The 21333-nt window shown below is 43.7% G+C and overlaps 1 protein-coding gene across 3 annotated transcripts in view; it reads left to right on the top strand.

Moving 5' to 3' along the window:
- myt1lb (myelin transcription factor 1-like, b) overlaps positions 1-21333 on the top strand; it is a 79033-nt gene that overhangs the window by 47175 nt on the left and 10525 nt on the right. For all 3 annotated transcript variants that reach the window (XM_088400622.1, XM_088400623.1, XM_088400624.1), the window contains 7 exons: positions 7695-8131; positions 10038-11228; positions 13607-13741; positions 15973-16063; positions 17883-17990; positions 18733-18959; positions 19645-19922. In XM_088400622.1, coding sequence (XP_088256748.1) covers positions 7695-8131; positions 10038-11228; positions 13607-13741; positions 15973-16063; positions 17883-17990; positions 18733-18959; positions 19645-19922 — 2467 coding nt within the window. The remainder of the gene's footprint in view (positions 1-7694; positions 8132-10037; positions 11229-13606; positions 13742-15972; positions 16064-17882; positions 17991-18732; positions 18960-19644; positions 19923-21333) is intronic.

Raw genomic sequence — 21333 nt, 5'->3', positions numbered from 1 at the left:
TAACAACTCTTTGGAAGTCTATTTTACTCTAACACATTAGTGTGAGTGTGGCATATCTGTATACAAACTTAAAAGTGCTTCACGATCTTCTTAGTGTTTGATATTTTTTTTTTACTGACATCCAATTACCCCAAATTCTTGTGCATCTTTTTACGTAACACATTTTCCTTCCACTTAACATATGCACGATTTTTAATCAGCAGCTGTGTTGTATATTCAGGCATGTACATGTGTGTGCGTTGGTGCATGTATTCAGGTGTTTTATGGTCGCCACATCTTCAGCTGAGTAATTGCCTGTCTTCATCGGGACAGCGCAGACGCGAGCTAAAAGTCAAGTGTTCCCTTCCTGCCGTGGGCCTCATTTGGATTCCACATAGCTAGCTAGCCAGCCAGCTAGTGGCAGCCTTGGGCTTGTATTATTCATGGCTTGACAGATACGTAGCTCTCACTAAAAGCATTGGAAGTGGGCCAGGTGGTGACGATGCGAGCGAGGGCGAGGCGTCGTTATACCTCACTTTCTGGCTCAGAGGAGAAGGATGGCTCGTTGCCATAGAGAGGATTATTTGAAAATAAAATGATAATAACATTGACATTTTAACAAAAACAAGTACAGTCAATTCTGCGGTGGGAGGGAAGTATAAAAAGATGAAAAGTGGGCTGGGGTGGAAAAGAAAGTGAGTTGCTTTCAAAATTGTCAAAAATCTGAAAAAAAATAATCATAATTTTTTGGCTTATCTGCGGTTACAGGGGCTCCGTTTGAAAAGCCTGCAAAATTTTTGGGATTGCCGAATCACAAATTTGCAGCGTGTCGATTGCGTGTTTGTTTGTTGTTGTTTGTTGTCATCATAATGTGGCCAGTCTGTATTTATGCAAGCAGCGATGGGGCTAAAATGGAGAAAAGTCACCAAGGCAGAGCCGAAACGAGTGAACCCATTCCAAACAGAAGAGTGAAATGAGGGCAAGCATCCGCCCCCATCAAGCTCCCCTCTGTCTCCATGTGCACAACCAGATAAGGTCGCATTAATCAAAATGTGCCACTTCCTCTGCCAAAAACGCACGTCTATGCCATCAAGCTCCCTCTGTGTGGTATCTGTCACCCAAATGCAAATTTCCATTTTTAATGAGAATGCTGCATATGTCAAAAAAGAGCCTGTGTGTAGATTGGATCTGTCACTTGTGTCATTACCTTGAGGTCCATCCGTCTTGTTTTCAATACTATTGTTGCAATGTCAACAATATGATGAAGCTGAGAAGTGACTGCATGTAATAGATATGATCATTCATCAAAAAGGAGAACAGTAGCTGTATTTTCAATGTCATACTTCTTACTATGCTGTATTTTTGCATATAGGCCATAATATAATTTAGAAAGCATTCAAAATTAAAGCCAGCTCATTCTGCGTATTTTGACATGATTACCTTTCTGACACTAACTGGCGTGAGACAAACAGGTGGTGTTTGTGCTTTTTTTTTTTTTTTTTCACCCCCATCCCCTTCTATTTTTTTTTCCAAACACCTCCCCGAGGAGATACATCAGAGGGAATAACAGATCATGTGCTGTGAGTGTGGAGCGTGCCAGGGGGATCCGGGCACATGAGTGTGGGGGGGTTTAGGCGAGGGGGCGGGCGGCTGCTTAGGGCATGCTCAAGGCTTTCCACATCCTGACCTGTGACCCCATGGACCTCCCAAAACCCTCAGCCCCAGACCTGTCCTCATGCTGCTGCCAACTAAATTGCATCAATGTCAAAGATCCTCTGTTGGGGAGTCGGAGCACATAATAAGTGGAGGACCACAGAGCGCTCACACAGACACACACACGCATGCGCTCAAAATGCAATTTAGCTGAAAGTTAAATAGTCATTCTATAAGCCTATGTTAAATAATACAGGTGTAGACAAGGAAAAGTGAAAGATACTGTAATAATCATAAGAAGAGAGGAAGAACAAAATTTTTTGCCCAGTCTCTTGATTCCATATTACATGATCTTAATTTATTCCTATATACGCTTCTCTCTCAGCTCGTACACGCAAACAACTGCTGTGACATTTGTTTAGATAAATGGATGAGCTGGAAGGAGGAAGTCTTTCAAAAATGGCTTTTTCGGCTAGTCGCTAACTTGCTGCCTTGTGCCCGTGCGTGCTTGTGTGTGCACGTGTGTGTGTGTTTGAGTTGCATGATTGATTGAAGTCATTACAGTGGTAGAGAGACTCCTTACCTGGCTAATCCAGGAGTGAAGCTGCAGGATGACAGATAGCTGAATTACACGCCACACCAGTCGGCTGCCCGATGAGCTTTACTCATGCTCAAGAACTCTGAATCTACTACCAAATTATGCAAAAGGACGGCTGGGTGACTGATACGCACAAGTACTATACAAATATTTCACTGCGGTTCCATATCTGCTCACTGTATTACTCTCCTTGAGCGTTGTTTATATTTCCTTAGTTCTTCTAATTAATAAAGAATCAGGTGGTCTTAATAAAATAGCTCTTATATTAAAAAATATATATTTTTTTTCAAAGCAGGACTCGCAATTGTGTGATCATTGTTAGTTTTCTTATTTGTCTGCGATATATCGGCAAATGTCAACAAGAAGGTCAATTCACGTTTTTATTTGTCCAGTTCTGTTAATTGGATTGCATTGGCTTGACATTAAAACATTTCCCCGTCCTCCATATTATGTAATGCAATCTTTAGTCCACCTTAATTGCTGCTGCAAAAATAAAACAATGCACCACTCCAGCAGCCCCCAAATCTATCTCATCCCGTCTTTAATGGCTTCTGCTGCATCCCCAGAAGGTTCTCCAGTTCGCCCATCCACTAAACTGCAGCGCCTTGATGGGAATAGTATCAGCAAGGTGCACTAACAGCCTGTGTGGAGGCGTTTACCACCAAGTGTGATGTAGAAAAAGAAATAAATAAATGTAACCGCCTGAGCTTTCTGGATGGTGCAGGGGGAAAAAAAAAAAAAATGAATGGAAGGTAGGAAGCTTGCCTGGATGGATTGAACGACTTGCCTGTCTGGAGTCGTTGCTTACTGCTGTACCTTCGCTCATGTTATGAAGCTCAAACTGGGCAGCCAGTAGGACTCTTACAGTGACATGGATAAAAAGTAGTGTGGCAAGAGTGTTTTCCTAAAGCTGCGACAGGGCTCATTAGCTGCAGGCTACAAATGTTGGAGATGTGCTATTGAATGAGAACAACAGGCTTATCGAGCCACTGAGCTGAGCAGCCCACCGCTGCTGCTGCTGCTGGCTTTGGATTCCTCTCAGCTACATAACGTTGTGTTCAACAAAAACATTGCAGTCAAGACATCTGAGTTGGTTGTTGTCTTTCCAAACACGAGGAGACTATAATTAAACATTACTAGTTTTTTAAAGACCCGAGTGGACATGTTGGGAGAGCTATTCATTTGTTGTGATGAGGGATTATTTGGAGAGCACACCTTAATATTTGACTACTTTTAGTAAGAGGTGACAGGCGTGCTGCTGTGTGCACAAGAATGAGCCGCGGTGGCTGAGATGTGAGCTTGAGCCTGAGCCGCCAGAAAACGCCCCAAATTGCCGTCGTCTGCCATGCGCTGAGCCTCCTGCACCAAGACTCTCTTTTGTTCTCCCCTGCTTGCGGGAGAAGCCTGACAGCTCTGAAATGATCCGCTCTGCTCTCTTTCGCTCTCTCGCTCTCTCTCTCTAAGACACACATACAGTCGCACACTTGTGTTTGCAAAGCTTCATCGCATAGATTTTTTTTTTATTTTACAGGTCATTTACCCTAAATATAAAATGGGCAACACTTATCACATTACAGAAACATATGTGACTTGTAATGTGAAAGGAATGAGTCGGTGAAATGACACACGTGCATAAACACATTTACCAAATAAGTAAGATAAATATGGTCCTGTGTGTCAGGGGCTTTTCTCATTTCTCCATATTGCAATGTCCTTGTTTCTCTTTTTACATGCTACAGCGAATTAGCTTTATCACTAGAGGATGCGAAATCAGCTAGAACATGGTCCATCCATGGATCCACAGCTGTGGCTGTCCTTGAGCAAGACACCGACACTCCCCAGGTGCTTAAATAGCCCCTTGAGACTCAGACAGAAGTTGAAAGTATCCATATCTTGCTCAAGGACACTACAGCCGTGGGTCTAGTAAGTTCTGCGGATGGACAGCCCAATTTAGGGCTGCCATAAGGGTAAAAAAAAAAAAAAATTGTCAAAATATTGCATAAAATAGCTGAAGTAATATAAATATGACTAATATTCATAAATGTGCAGAATTGACATGAAATTACAATGCTATGTTGTTTAAAGTACAGCGTGAATTTGGATGGTCGTGTATCTTGGGGTGTGTGTGTGCTAATTACAGAAAATGACCATCTTTTGTCCCTTTATGCACCCAAATACGACCCAAAAAAAAAATTCTCTAGATCGATACTTGCTTGTTTGACTACACCTCCCATTTTTTTGTAAGGGACTGGCTACCCTCACAGTCAGCCAGTAAGGATAGCCAATCCCTCATGGATTTCTGGAGGCTATCACCATGGAGACGGTGCTCTGCCACACGTGTCTATAGATCCTGCTGCTGGATAGAAGCCACAAGCAGAGGTGCTGCATTCGTTCCCTGCATCTCTGGTCTACGGAGAAACAACAATGAGCAGGGAGTGTGGAGCAGATAAGATTTGGCTGATATGTAGTGCACTGTATATATTCTTAAATATCTACAGGCTGTGCAGCGGAGGGAAGGGAAGGGAAGGGAGCAGCTGAGGTGATGCAGGGAGGAGAGAAATATGCCGGGAGGAAGTTGGGTGACAGGAGAGGAGGATTATTGAGGAAAAATCTGCAGTGAGAAGGGGGAAGAGCCAGCCTCCTCCTTATGTCATGGAGACAAATAACATGCAATGCTAATGACTGGCTAAAGCTTTTGCCCCTGCTGAGAAGAGCGGCTAATATGACTGCTAATAAAGGTGGCACGCGACGCTGTCGCATTCCGCCAGTCGCTCAGCTGTCACCTAAAATTAGCCAAATGGGAGCCCTCCGTCTCTTGCTTCTCCCCTCTCCTGTCTCACATTAAGGCTCCACAAATGGGCTTTCCTCGCATCAAGTGTTATTTCTGCATGTAAGGGCCACTTTCTCAAAGTGTAATAGAATTTGCTCCATCCCAGAATGCTGAGGGTAGCCACTCCATAAAATATGAAGTGGTCTTTTTCACAATGGGAAGCCCGTTTCCTCTTTGATTGCTACCTCTCCTGCGTTTTCATCCTTAAGGATTTCCCAAGGGAGAGAGGGACGTTGATTCTGTTTGTGATTAGTAATCAACAAGTGTTTTCATTTGACCAATCAAACTTTCCTATCGACATCGCAACATCTTGGAGATGATTAGAGAGAAAAATTATAACACAGGGCATAAGTAATTGGGGTCCCAAATAAAGAAATAAATTGAATAAAATCAAATACAATTTTCCTGTCAATTTTTACATGATATTTCTTATTGATCTAAACGAACCAATTTTAAAACCAAGTGGAGCGAGTGGGCTGATACGTGGCTGCAATGAGGAATGTCGTGTCCAAGGTCACACAGTGACAGTATCAGGGAACGTGGGACGGAGCTGTGGAGGCTTCCTGGTGTTTAGTCATCAATGAGATTTGGGAGCATTCGGGCAAATACTGGATTCCTCTCCCAGTTCCACAACAAGCTGACAGCTCAGGGACATAAGGACACCTGAGACCCAAGAGGCAACGCAGCGGGATTAAAAATCATTTACATAAGATTTTCCTCTGGTAGCTTCAAACACAACTGGATCGTTTGAACTTTCGGAGTCAAATATGATGTTGTAGGTTGAATATTAAGACGGCTTTTGCTGTATGTTTACTTCATGTTCTGTTTTGATTGTGACCCCAAAGAGTGAAGAGCACTTGAATCCTTTTAGATACAATAAAGAGCTGAGCGACACAATCCATTAGATGTGGAAATTGCAGCAGTACCGTCGTTTTATATTTTATAGTAATTCAAGAGCAAAAATACACAAAGCTATGTGCCAATAAGGTTAGGGGTTGATGTTTTGATGCATGACCTTATTATTTTTTGGGGGGGGGGGGGGGGTGAAACATGTACGGGACATTCATATTCCCCTTTCACCTTTTCTCCTCTCCTGACTTGGCAGCAGCTAACTTACTGGGACCTGCCCTTGATTTATCTGGAGGGTCCTGGAACAGAGGAGCGGCATTTTAATGTGATTTTCAGGTGTTTGGCTGAAAACACTATTGATCACAGCACTCACAGTGCTGCAGCTTGCTCCCCACACACATGCACGCTCACACACACACACAAACACACACACTGGCCCACAGACCCTCATGCAGCCCTGGGGCAGAGGCCTGCCTGTCAGGCAGGGAATGAGTTTCCATGCGGGTTTGGATTAATGAAATAGGGCCCCTGGTTGCAGAAGGGGCCAGGGGGTCAGACCATTAAGGAATCCCTGGGCAGAGTGAGATTGAGCCTGCCAGGCAGTGTGGACGCTGACTGACTGATGGACATCCCAAAAAAAAGGATGGAACATGGCTGACAGGCAGATCCTTAAAAAGTTGAAAACATAAATTTAAACACAAGGCCTTAATGGGGCATTAAAATGTCTTACCGAAAAATAGTTTTCAACGTTAACTCATGATAAGTGAGATTTTATGGCTGCAAATACGAAAAATTTGAAAACAAAGCCACCTCTCCTAAGCCAAAGAAGCAACAGACACAAACTCCCCCAAAATCTATTTATATAATCACTATAATTCTGAAATTCAGTACACAAGCTTGTACCATTCACTCAGTTAAAGCTTTTTTTTTTTTCCGTGTGTGTGTAAAAGTAGAGCCGGGCCAAGGGAAATATCCAGAGGTTGTGTGAGCGTTTGTAAAATAGCAGCCCAGGGATATTTCACAGCCGAGTGAACGTGCCCAAAACGTGTTTAGCTCCAAGCTTGGAAAGGGCTTTTATTTGATGGCCAAAACACTCAGGGCTCATCATAATTCTGACTGTGTGGGTTGCTTTTGTTCAAATGTGCTAGATTTGTGCACACAGCCACACACGTGCACACGCTCTTAGTCAAAGTCCAAATGGGAAAACACACATGGTCAGGTATTTGTGTGAAGAAAGTTTCAGCCTGTGAGGTCGATAGCCTCAAGAAATACACCGGTGATTTCATTTGGATTTCTTCTCCTCCTCCAAATAAAAAGGAGAACCGAGAGTCATGCGTTAAAATTGCTCACACTTTGGCAAGATTCATTTAATCAGATTTGTTGTACTTTTTCCCCTTTAATCACATTTCCAGACAGTCACTTAGTGGTCTTTTGATGTGCTGAGTTCATGTCTGAGAGTGATTTTTTTTTCGCCTTTTGGTTTCCCCAATTTGGTTTGACCTGCAAAAAAGTGAACTAATCCTTTGTTCAGTTCAAAACAAAAATACTGTATTTCAATTTGAATGCAATCATTGTTAATACATCATTCAACTACTATAATATTTAATCATATTAATATAAAAGAATTCATATTATTATGAAATAATATCAAGACTTTTTTGCTGTCATAACTGCATGTGCACATCTTTGCGGAGACACAAAGAAACTCCCGACAGAGAAAGTGAACATTTCTGTCCAGGTGAGGCTAAGCGCTAATGGCGTCTCTCTCTTATCTCTCCCGTGCAGTGTGTATGGATGCCCCGTGGCCAAGAAGAGAAAGAGTCTAGACAGGCAAACCTTGGAGACCTCCCCCAAAAGAAGCACCTACCTAGACGACATGGACAACTCCACAATGGAGGAGTGCTACGAGACGGATGGAACAGAGGAGATGGACGACAGGGAGGAGGAAGAGGATGGTGCGCTAGAGGAAGAAGAGGAGGAGGAGGAGGAGGAGGAGGAGGAGGAGGGGGAGGTGGAGGAGGTTGAAGGCTATATGGACTACAATGAAGAGCAAATGGAGCATGAGGAAGGCGAGGTGGGGAGAGGGGAGGCTGAGGAAGAGGTAGATGTGGAGGAAGAGGAAGAGCGAGTGGAGGAAGAGGAGGAAGAGGAGGAGACAGTGGCGGTGGAGGAGTATGAAGAGGGGGAGGAGGAAGAGGAGGAGGAAGGGGAGCAAGGGCAAGGTGAGTAAATTGCAATTCACATCAGAAAACCGTGCCGGAATTTCATTATCATGATTTAAAAAAAAAAAAAGAAAGTTGCTGGTGTGCATCATTTGCATATTCATGCTGGTATTTCCATATTTGATGGGCTGTGTGAAGTATTTGGGGCTGGTCGACATGATGTTCAAACATTGTGTTTTGCATCCGAATGAGGAATGAGATCAGTAGCAACATTCTGGAAGAACAACTTGTCTGTGATCCAATATTCCTTTGAGATGTTTGTTTATATGATTCATTCATTCATTCATTCCCTGACTCTTTTTACTTACTGTTGATATATATAAAAAGCTTTTATTACACTCTATTGATGCAATGGCGACATTTTTAAAACCTTAACATGTTTCCGCCTAAGATGAAGATGTTGAGTATTCCTGAAATCAGTTTAGGAACTGACGACATGATTTGTGGGCCACATAAAATGATGTGGCGTGCCTTATCAAGCCCCCAGGCCTTGTGTTTGACACCTAATAAAACATGCGTTGGGAATACTGGAGGACACCATGAGAGTCTGCAAACTCCACGTAGAGCCTCAAAGCCAGACTTCCTAACTGTGAAGCAGACAGGCTAACTTTTGTAAGACCCGTACTCTGACTCTAAAAGTAGATAGTTTTGTGACTGGTATTTTTGAGACTTCTAGCCCATATGTTGCCCCCTACCGACCCCCTAACTTCTTTGACGTGCCTAACACCAGATTTGGCAGGTTTCTCTCCAGCAGACTCTGCTTTGCACCCCCGCATGGCGATTGGACCTGACAGTGCCTTCAAGTCCAATTAAGAGTGAGGCTCTGAGGGGGAAGTGTGTTAACCCCGTTTGACGCTCCGTTCTACCCACCCAAAGTGTTGATGTGGCGCCTGAGCAGCCGTGCTCTTATTTTCTCGCAGACATGTGAAAGCACCATCCCAGACCGATTCATTACGTCCCGCGGCCGAGCCAAGCCTTCAGCGCCCATACTGGCTCCTCACCTTCCCACGTATTTTACCGGCAAATATTTAATCCGAGTCATTCTAAGCACTGAGCTCTGTAATCATAATATCATTTGCCTGATTAGAATTTAATGCCTTACAGCATTTTATTGGCAGTTTTTCCCCCCATAGAAGTGCAAAAGAAATCGCTCCATATGCATCAAGTATTATGCTCCACATGACAGCGGTTCCGGATTGTAGATTCCAATCACATAAAGGTAATAGAGGTGACATCCTGGAGCTTCTGCTGTGTTCCTCTGTGGCTTGTACATCTCTGTAGCTAATCCAAAACCAATTCACGGCAGGCTAGCGTCCCGTTTCCTCCCTTAATCTGTTTCACTTCCACATTCCTTTTGTGTACTGTGATTGCTCCTCTAATTGCTTCCCTGTGCCATGTGTCATAGCATGGAAAATTCAACCGTACCAGTGCAGGAGGCTTCTGCTGCAAGACTAGGACTGTCAAAATACCAGCCTGGACATTTGTGACATTCCTTAGCAGTGAAGTAGCAGTAGTGCCCATCTTCGAATGTTGTAGCTCTGTCTATATAGTATGAACATTTGGTGCAAAACAAAATATTTGCAATTCTGACTTGAACTGCATGAACATTTGTATCGTAATTGAACTGTAATGTCCAAATATGACGTGAATTCAGTCAAAGCACTTCTGATTGCAATTCAAAATTAAAGGCCAACGTAGCAGCTTGGCGACATTTCCGAGGAACGTCTCTTCTTGGAATCTCAAACCGCAATCTAATTTCCTGTACTGATTCACAACTCAGAATACAAGCTACTGGCAAGACTCTCAAAGTACATTATGAGTGGAAGCAGATATAGAATTGAGAAATCTGCTCCAACAAGATGATGTATATGAAATTAAAAGTTGTTTGTTCTTTGTTTCTAAACAGAGGAGGAGCCGATGAGCGGTGGTGAGGTCAACAGTGGAGGAGGAGGTGAAGGTGGCGGTGGCGGGAACGCCAAGTCGGGTCCCGCAATGGAGAAGGACGACAACAACAACGACGAGTATGAGAACTACGACGAGCTTGTGGCCAAATCGCTGCTCAACCTGGGCAAGATTGCGGAAGACGCCGCCAACCGGGCCATGACGGAGTCCGAGATGAACAGCAACTCCTCTCACAGTGCGGAAGAGGAGGAGGAGGAGGAAGAGGAGGAAGATGAAGAAGAGGAAGAAGAGGAGGAGGAAGAAGAAGAGGAGGAAGAAGAGGAGGAGGAGGAAGAGGAGGAGGAAGAAGAAGAAGAAGAAGAGGAAGAGAACGAGGAAACACCAACAGGCAATCAGAACGATCTGAGTTTGGACGTTCATAGCGACGTGGTTCGAGAGACCGTGGACTCGCTCAAACTTCTGGCACAGGGACACGGTGCCGTGTTGTCGGACAATTTAGAGGGACAGGACTATGAGGGAGGCATTGCTGGAAACGGAGACTGTTCCCACAACGGCGTCGGTGTGCACGGCGGGGGGAACGGACTAAATAAGAGTACTGGGAACGGACAATTTGAAAACAGCGACGAGGAAGTGTGTCTAAGCAGTCTGGAGTGCCTACGGAATCAATGCTTCGATCTTGCTCGGAAACTAAGCGAAACAAAACCCGCCGACCGCAACGGCTCGTTCCAGCAGAATCATTACCTATGCGGGGACATGAACCAGCAGCCCCAGCATCACGGCTACGGGGACTTCCAGCACAGCCAGGACGACAGACGAACGCTAGACAGAAACTATTCCGACATGGACAATCTGATGAAGCTTGAGGAGCAACTGAGCCCGCGATCCAAGGCCTTCGCCAGTTGCGCGCAGGGGGAGCGTTTTCACCACCGGGACTTTGACGAAGACACGGCCTCCGTCACGTCAGACAGGTCGGAGGAAGTGTTTGACATGACAAAAGGTAACCTGTCGTTGTTGGAAAAGGCCATTGCGCTGGAGTCCCAACGTGCCAAGGCGCTGCGGGATAAAATGGAGGTGGAAGCAGCGAGGAGAGACGGCGTGAGGTACGGCCACGACGACCACGGCTCACGGCATGCCTATGCCATTGAGCGGAAAGGGCGACTCCCTGATGGAATGAAGAAGCTTTTCTACCATAAAGGTGAGTGCTGAACACAAGCATGCTCATATCAAAATTATCCCTCAAAATACTTATTTACGCTAAATAATCTAATATGGTGTGATACTATACAAAATCTGTAAAGATTAATAATAATAATAATATCAAAATACATATGTACAGTAAACACTTATTGGTGTGATAAAATCTGTAAAAAAAAAATATAATAATAATATGGACAGAACCTTCTGACTTTAATGTAGATGTGCTAATTAAAACCATACTCAGGATATAAAAGAACATTTTGATACACAGCATCTTATTGAATGCAGCTGTTTGATGTACTCATTACAGCGTCTGGGTCACTTTTTTCTTCATTGCAAGACTCAAATACAATATAATCTATGAGCGCCCACTGTTCTCTAGTGTCCATCCTTTTCTGCAGACAGCAGATAACCCAGATACATTCTGGCTTCCTCAGTATCACCTCAGGACAAGCCAATTTGAAAATTTGAATCTTGGTAGCAGCAGCAGCAGCAGCAGCAGCAGCAGCATCTTATGTTGTTAAAATAGGCCAGCATGGAAACATCAGAGGGTAGGCTTGTCAGGCATAAGTAATGGCAATCTGCACGGCCTGTTAGGGTCGTACATTCATCCCTGGGATGCAGCTTGGGGTAAAGCTTCCTATTTTTAAACCTACTTTTAAGGACTCAGGGAAGAGGAAGTCTTTGCAGAGAATTAATTTCTACATTCCTTTACTATGCTTACACCCTACTGTTAGATTCGGATTTTCAGTGGAGCTCACAGAAGGACAAACGAAACATGAGTTGTGGTTACGCTGGCTATCTGCAGGCTGTTCGGGGAAAGTGCAAAACTCATTCCGGCTTGTTTGAATGCACTTCACTCCAAACGATTTCTCTCATAATATCTTTTTACTGCAGTAATATTCTGCCTTAATTAGGCGAAATTATTTCTCCCCACACAGGATATTTAGACAAGAGACACAAATAAGAGCATGCTAATTCACAGCAGGCTGATATTAAACCTCAAATGCCACACAATTCTCAGCAGGTATATCTTCCAACGTAAATGCCACACAAATGTTAATTTGGAGAGTCTTCCGCACACTCTGTGCTCGAATGACGGAGAAATAAAGAGGCTGATAATAATCTAGATACGTAGCGGCCAGACGATAGTACCAGACACTCGCTCGGCGGGGTTCCTCTCGGTGATTTATAAAACGCAGCGTGGTGAAGAGATTGAGGCGGGGAAGAGGGGGGTCAGGGATGAAGGCGCTCCGGCAAGAAGATGCACCAGGTTACCACAAGAATAGAGGGCTCCCCGAATGACCGATAAGGAACAACAGGCCCGCTGACTGCACATTAATTATCCAGCCATTGTATGGTAATGGAGGCCATTTTCTATGCAAAACACAGCCCCGCAATCAATATCCCTTCTTCCGAAAAAGGGCTGGCAACCAAAAGTAGGTACTATATCGGGGCATGCAGTTAAAAATTTTATTTGTATTTTATTACAGCCAGGGCCTCAAAAGAAACCGTTCCTAACGAGTCAAATGATCAAAATACTGTTTTATATCAAAGCCAGACAGAAGAGGAGGGAGGGAGGGGGAAAAAATGAATGACAACACACAGCCGCCTCTACACAGACATTTGATTTGGGTGAAAGTGTGGTTGTGCTCGATGTCACCTCTTCTTAACCCTACTCCTCACTTGATTCTGTTCTTCTTTGTTCTTATTTCGTAGCCTCTGGGGGTTTTGTGGGGTTGTCACTTAGTGCCTTAGGAGTTACAGAGTTAGAAACCTTTAATCAGCCGCGCATAGGTTTGCCTGTAGCGCCTAATGAACATTGCAGTCTGTCATCGTGCTGCATTTTGGTAACACAAGCTGATAAGCTCTGCAAAACAAGAAGTAAGCAAAGGAAGAATGGATTTTTCTGTGCCATTTGTCATACACTCGCTTGTTGAAGAAAAGACTTGTTGCAGGTCACTGACTTTTCTGTTGTACATATGCAGTCACCGTTTGGAATTGTGTTTTTTTTCTTCATAGACAGCAAAGTAATAAATATTTCATTCAAATGAAGGCCCAAAACATTTCAATGGAATGATGACATTTAATAATATATTCTTTCATTCAACTTCTGAACCACTTATATATATATTGATATTGATATTTGAAACGAATTATTGTAATACAAAGTGTTGACCCAAAAATGTTTTCTCCAATCACTGCCAAAGGTTGAATTTTTCATTATTTCAGTGAATGTCCAAGGTTTAGGTCATGCAAATAAAAAAAAAAGAATTTAGCAAAACTGACTGTTTGAAAATATATTCATTTGACCTTTGGCTCTCTGCAACTTGAGCCACCTCCAATTGTGCTTCATTTGATCTTTCCTTGGCACAGATGCTTCGCGCGCAGACAAGAAAGAGAGTCGGTGCCCAACACCGGGCTGCGACGGCACGGGTCACGTGACTGGCTTGTACCCTCACCATCGAAGTCTGTCGGGCTGTCCGCACAAAGACAGAGTGCCACCAGAAAGTAAGCCATCTGCTCTCATAGCAGCAGCAGCCAACCCGTGGCCTTCAATCTTCCATGTCACTCCGCATGCCTCCCTGTGATCACTGCTGAGTCGGACTCGCTACGTGTTTGTGGATCTGTTTGATAGTGAAGGCCTGCAGCGCCACTTCTCTGGTGACCTTTTGCATGCAGCCATAGTTTTGTTCGCTGATTGCCTGCTTAGTGTGCCGTGGTGATGAGGTATGAAATGGGAACTTGATCTGTTAAATGCAGAAATTGATGAGTGTTTTTGCATGAGGCTCACTTTCTACACACTGCTAATGTCCACTTGTGCGGTCAGATTCATTGTTTGTCACAGCATGTATGACTGGCTGAAAGGTTTCATTACCTCCACCAAGATGTTTATGAGTATTATGTTTGCGCAACCTCATAACCATAGAAGTGATTTGCATGAAAAAACATCTGAGATTGCGGATCACAGACTTCTTATTTTTCTGTTCATAAACCACAATGTAGATTTTAGCAGAACTTCTGCATTGCATTATTGGTTCATAGGCTCTTTTTAAAGGGTTATGAAACTGGACTCAATCATTTTTCCAATGAAATCGGCACATAGTGACATATAGCCTATATCGATAGTGGACAAATATGAATTAATATTCATTTTTTGATCCTTATTTTTTTTATTTCACTTGTCATGATGACAGGTGAGGCGGTTGCCTCACTTGCCTCCCCTGATTGCACGTCAGGCTGTTAACTTGGCTGATAGAGGTTTGTGGATATATCAGATAAATGGAGTTGGTTTTGAAACCTTTCTCACTATTTCACTCCATGAATGACAACATGACTGAATGATTGATCAAATAATATACTTGCTAATATGGCGGTGGACATGCCCTTGCCTTTGGTGCTCAAGGATGACACCCAGACTGCGCAGTGGAAAAGGTGACCTGCTTCATCGGGCTGGTCTCTGCCTCGTCAGCCAATCGCTAACGTCCTGTCAATACGTGTTCAATAGTCTCACACAGACAGAGTCTTTGCTTGACTAGTTTAAAGGTGAAGATGACAACATGCCACACAAGTGACTACCTGCAGGGCAGACTCAGCGACAGGCTCCTCTTTTTTGCTGTTAATGCATTTGCTGTGCTGGATAGATTATGTTTTATTAATGCAGTGGTTTCATTTAATTGGGAAATCACACAGTGCAGCCAGACAGCTCCTTGGGAAATGTGAAAAATGACAATTAAATTATATCTCAAATTCATTAATTCCCTTCGCCATTTGCTCGTTTTTAGCTTGCTTTCTTTCTCTCCAGTATTGATTAATACTTTAAAATGTGATTTGCACATGTAACGCACAATGCGTTTGCTTCCACAAACACTTGGCATCCTTGTACGTATTCCTTCCCCTTTTTTCCTCCCCATCTTGCAATTTGATTAAGACTATTTTGCGGCGCTTCAATTTCCTGCCTCTTTGCAGAGGGCAGGACAAATCCGGGCTATGCATAATGTATTGGCTTGTGGCGAGTTGCGGCGGCAGGCTTCTTCCAATTACCTGCGCCGAACACCAATTAGTATGTAAGGCAAAGAGGATGATGAGGGGTGAAAGTTTAAGGGGGCGATAATGATGAAGCTGATGCCGATGGGGTTTGGCCCGGCACGCCACGGTGTCGCCGCGACCCTTCCCGGCGCCCCTGCCTGCAGTGCTCCGACAGCTCCTCTCCGACATCCATAGATCATTAATCTAATTGGCGGCTTGCCACGGGGCGTGAGACAGTTATGGACTGTTTTAATGGTAAACGGTATTGAGGAGCAGGCTACCGACGCTAACGACGTGCCGGCGATAGCAAAGCGCAAATAACAGAAGGAAGGGATCGTCTATTGATTTCAAGACATGTGTTTTGCATGATTGTCTGCCGTTGGTTGAATCTGCTTTCGGCATGGCCCCGATTCCCCCCCTTCCATTTCTGCGTCTTGCTGAACCTAAATGGCTCCTTTTTATTCATGACTGTGCCTATTGCATGAATATTAATTGGAAAGGCTCGGATAAGTGGAAGCAATATGGTGGGAAACCTTGCCTGCCCTTTCAAACTTGCGTTCATTAAAATGAAGAAGAGGTCATTTGGGTTCACGCAGGCTCATTCCTTAATGATGTTTATAATGCCAAGCTCACACGCTAATAGAAGTCATGCGTGGTTTCGAGGGGCTCCTAACCTTGCGTGTTTCTCACTCCTGTCTCCTGTCGCTATGAAGTTGTGGCTATGTATGAGAACGTTCTTAAGTGTCCTACGCCTGGCTGCACTGGACGCGGCCATGTCAATAGCAACAGAAACTCCCATAGGAGGTAAGTGACGGACGGCCTGCCCGGAAGAAACAGGCTCGATCCATCTCCCCTTTTTTTCTGTGGGATCTTATTTCAGTTGGTATGGACGTGAGATCTTCATTTGACTTTTTCCCCTTCCATCCAATCATTATTTTGTGTGTTATTATGAACCTATTGTTGCCTTGATGGGGATCATTACCTCCATCGGCGATGTTATGTTGTTTTCATTGTCTGCTGGGTTTTTTTCTCGAAAAGTTTGTTTTTGTTTGCAACATCTTTTTTGATGCATCCACCTGGAATGTTATACACTCAACAATGTGTCATTTTGCTCCAATTAACATATAGTGAGGACGACACACATTGTTATGAAATTGTACAACAATGAAACAGTTAAGGCAGGTTGGACCTAAACCACCCACGGAAAATGAACAATACCTGGAAGGAAAATTATTCAAATAAATATTATACAATAAATACATAAATATAATAATAAATATTATAAAATAAATAAATAGTCACAGTATTCTCAAACATAAGACCAGGACAACAGAATGAAATATGGTGTGAATTTTATATCAATGCAACTGCAGAGTACACACTGTTAACACAAAAATACTGGATATTACTCACATGTAAAAAAAAAAAAAAAAAATCTGATTTAGAGCCCGAGACTTGCAGCGTGAATCAAAGCTTAAGACTCACCCAAGACAAGGCAAGACTGAGCAGTACGGAAGGGTAGGAAGGCAGACGAGTGACTAAGACACCAAAGTGTTAGGTCAAGCCAACGAGAGCGAACGAAGCTAACAATCATACACCGACATGGAGGCCAGGGTATACTTGCTAAATGCACAGGGACAAAAAAAAAGCACACAGATAACCAAAGTCTCATCAGAAATATCAAAGCATCTTTCATCTGACCCAGACCGTGCAGCATTTTGAAATTTAACATAGCCTAATGTTCACCCATTGATTTTATTTTTTAACTGACTGCCGTAAAAGCCTTCACTCTCTGAGGGCTTTAAGTTCTTCCCCTCGATCATGATGCCATATTTCAGATGAGACTGATTACAATGCATTGGCTCATACACGCTAAAGCATAAATCATTCAACAGTCCCCGGTAGGAAAAAAAAAATCTATCAGGTGCAAGTTTGGAGGGGGAAACAAAAATAGCCATGCCGTCAGATGGGTGGGGGGGAGTGAAAAAGGAGTCACCTACAGCAGATGCTCAGGGAGTTGGAGTATAGCAGCAGCTATTAGCACCTTTCTGCCACTCAGACGGGGTGACAGCAAAGGTGTAGACCTGGGAAGACCACAGTGCCCCCATACCGTGCTCACTGACACGGCTCGGGCGCCAAATAGGCACGTGCATCCGCACGAGCCATAAACTTTCACTTTGGCTCCAAAGCCGTACACATTCTATGCACAGACACACAGTTGTGACAGGTGCTCATGAGCACAGCTCCATATTGGCTTCGGGCCACTGTCAAAGTGCATTTAGTGAGGCCTGAAAATGGAGGTTAAGGATTGCAGCGGGTTTTTGACACATTTGGTCAGTTAGTTGTCAGGACATTTGCATTCTATACCAAGCCATAGCAGGTATGTGAATATATAAATGTGCTTCTTCAGACTGCAATGGCAAAATGTATGAAGACAAATCTCCCCAACAAGAAAGATACAAGCTCCTCTAATTAATATTATTTCAGAGACTCAGCCATGCGAGAATGAGTTTGTCACACAAGCACATCAACAATTATCACCTTTTATAGAACACACACACACGTTGAGCTCAGAATTGAAAATTGTATGGTGCCAATGTGGACACAGTTTTTTGTATTTCAGTCTGTCTGGATGCCCCATCGCTGCAGCTGAGAAGCTGGCCAAGGCCCAGGAGAAACACCAGAGCTGTGACGGCTCCAAGCCCAACCAGGCTTCTGACAGAGTCTTAAGGTAGGACCGGACGACTCTCTTCTCTTATTTCTCATCAGGTGGTCTTCAATCATAGAAGCTGTCAAAACTTTTCACAGATAAAAAGATAACGCTTGCATTTGTTCTACCATTTGATGAATTGGCATGGATTGTTTGGTACCTTCTGACTATGTTATATAGGGAGCTCCATGTTTGTTCAATAATTTCTGTCACACGGAAATGTTTTGTTCCTTTTCCCCTTTGTGTTTCGTAAAGCTGTTGACGTTTGAAGTGCTTTTGTTTTTATGTTCCATCCTTTTGCGAATACTTTCAAAAGACTTACCATTGAAGACAAATCTCGTTCCCTTCGGTTGAATTTATAATGGCGTTGCACAGGTTGTTTTTATTAGATTCTTTTAAAGTCATACAGATATTAAATGTCACAAATCATTCCACCTTTTCTATTCAGATATGACTGAATATAAACATGATAAGAAGTCGCACTTCATGGATTGCGGCCACACGTGTCCAATTATCAAACCATTAGCAACAATAGCAAGTGTGATAAAAAGAAAGTTAATTTTCTTTTTATTAGCAGTGCAGGTTAAGAAAGAGAATCTCCTTTCTCTTAAACAGCCTCCATCTTCCAATCCTGGAGCATTGCCAAGAGTCTGCACTTGCTTTCCTTTGAGTCTGCCCACTCAAAGCCAAATTTCCTTCCCCTCCCTTGGGCAATTTTCAGTGGCTCGGTCCAACTTCCACCCCCTCGTCATTTATTTTCCAGGCCTATGTGCTTAGTCAAACAACTGGACTATCCTCAGTATGGTGACAAGAACAATGTTTCCACCAGTACACCCCGATCCAACCTGGCCAAGGAGCTGGAGAAGTACTCCAAGACCAGCTTTGACTACAGCGCCTTCGAGGGCACCAACAACCACCAAATGTACGGCAAACGGGCCATTGCACCCAAGGTTCACGGGCACAGGGATACCTCGCCCAAAGGATTTGACGGTAATATTTCATAACAAAATGACCTAATCAGAGCAGGCCATCTCATGTGGTAGCCATTCAAAGCAGTCATTACAAGTCCATAGATATCTGAAATTCCTTTTCCTTGAGTTGTTTTGACGGGTTAAAGAAATGTAAATCTGATAAAAAAAAAAAAAAGCTAAACTGTTCCATGGAAAATGAAAATAAGCGTGGATTGAAATTTATCCACTTTCCATCTTTTTAAAGTCAAGAAGTCTTTGATGAAAAAACAAAGTCAGAGACATTTGGAAATGTGCGGTATTTCCACAGAGAACAGAAGTATTTCTATCAAAGCCAGAAGAAAGCCAAGCGATAACCAGAATGCGTTGGGCTTGTTGTCATCCAAGGCCATATTAGCATTGTAGTGTGCAGATATCACATTTGTCTGCTCGATTTTTGTGACAACCTGGCAAACCGGCTGTTTTCAATTTTGGGCTGTGAGCAAACAAAACATGAAATGTGCATAATCCAAACAAAAGGGAGGGAGGTTAAAGGTCTTTTGCAATAAATGTTTTCTTATTAATGGTGTTAATCTGGTTGATCAATTAAAATCATTTAAGTGCGTTTACATTATTTTGTAAATACTCTTGCATTGTTTGACTCATTAGTCAATTAGCAATATTCCTGTGACCAACACATTTTTGGGTTTCTCCCATGTGTCCTGCAGCTAAGCGCTACTGCAAGAACTCCAGCTCAGCCAGCAGCACCACCAGCACTTACGCTCCAAGCAGCAGCAGCAGCAGTCTGAGCTGTGGAGGTGGAGGAGGGGGCGTCGGAGGAGGCGGCGGCAGCAGCGCCAGCAGCACCTGCAGCAAGAGCAGCTTCGACTACAGCCACGACATGGAGGCCGCGCATATGGCCGCCACGGCCATCCTCAACCTGTCCACGCGCTGCCGAGAGATGCCTCACGGAATGGGAGGAAAGCCGCAGGATCTGTGCTCGCAGGTAGGCGACCACAACATGACAGCAAAGAAAAATACATATCTATATTCTTGGGAGGTTCTCAAGGTTGAAAATGTCCCCTCACATGATCCTGCAGCCTCATGCTCCATCTCCTGTAGCAGTCATAGATTATCTCCATGCTTTCTTCATTAGATAAATGCTGGCTGAGAAACCCCACAAAGATAGGGAGACTTCACCTGTACACTAAATAGACAAACACATATAGACAAAGCTCCACGACTGCGTCTGATACTCAGGAGTCAGCTGGGCATTATTTTTTCCCCCCCTGTGTTGGGGATCAGATAGGAACAGGACCAAGCGTCGTTTGACATGGCATAAACCCAATGTGTCATTTCTGAGAAGATAAGGTGACGCTGTTTCCGTATTATCTGCGCCGAGATGCGAGATGCTGAGCAGGAAAATGGTGGCGGGCGGGAGAATGGAAGAGAGAGTGAGATTGAGAAAGAGAGAGAGCTAATACTTGCTCAACGGAGGTAACTTGTTTGGTTCCTGTTTGGTTCTTTTGTGGCATTTTTCGAACTACCACAGTGCAGAAGGGGAAAGAGTTATACAGTGAAGTGTCAAATTAAAAACAAGGAAGGGAAGTGGAAGAGAAGCCAAAAGCCACATATTTTCAAAGCAAAGTGGAAAAGAATAAAGTTGGCGGAAACAAACGCCTGAAGCAGTCAGGACTTCCTGTGGTCCTAAATCATTTCATTGTCTGTCCTACGTGGGGGGGGGGGGGGGGGGGGGGAGACAGGCAGGATGCTCCTGGGGCAGGATGGGAAGACAGGAGACTTCACACGGCCTTTTTTTTTTTCCTCCCCTCCTTCCTTGACTCCTCATCCTCTTTCATCTCAGCACCTCGGGTCGTGCCCAACACTAGCTCTCTCTGACTATCTGTGCTCCTCACAAACGCTAATCTAGCCCTCATTATTATTTACAGCTCAGTCCATTTGACTTATAACTTGAAATGAATTGCCTTCATTTAAATGGATGCAGTGTTTGAATGTCATGAGAGAATTGATTTCACTTGTGGAGCTTGAGGGAAACCTTGTTGCTTTTTATTATTCTCCTTCAAAATACTGCTGCTGACCCGTCACATTTGCATCTATCAAGTATTGTAGTATTTCAAATGAGTTAGGTTTGAGTTCGTTTTGGTATTTAAAAAAGCATATTCATTTATTTTATTCAGATGTTATGTGTCCTTCAATATATTTCTGGCAGTGATTTTAAAAAACATCTTTGCTTCTCTGTGTACGTGTCGACAAGGTGATTGCTGCTGCACAAAATCCTGTGCGGGAAAATTGGCTAAAGAGTTGAGATTATTACAAAAATACATTTAATTCTATCACAACTTGAAAAGAGCAGCGCAGTGCATGACTCATGGGACTGTTTGTAGGCGCTCGGGGCG

Source organism: Syngnathus floridae, chromosome 16 (assembly GCF_059516105.1).
Source record: "Syngnathus floridae isolate MCC-2025c chromosome 16, RoL_Sflo_1.0, whole genome shotgun sequence".
NCBI classification, from domain to species: domain Eukaryota; kingdom Metazoa; phylum Chordata; class Actinopteri; order Syngnathiformes; family Syngnathidae; genus Syngnathus; species Syngnathus floridae.
This window is presented reverse-complemented; position numbering and strand designations above follow the sequence as displayed.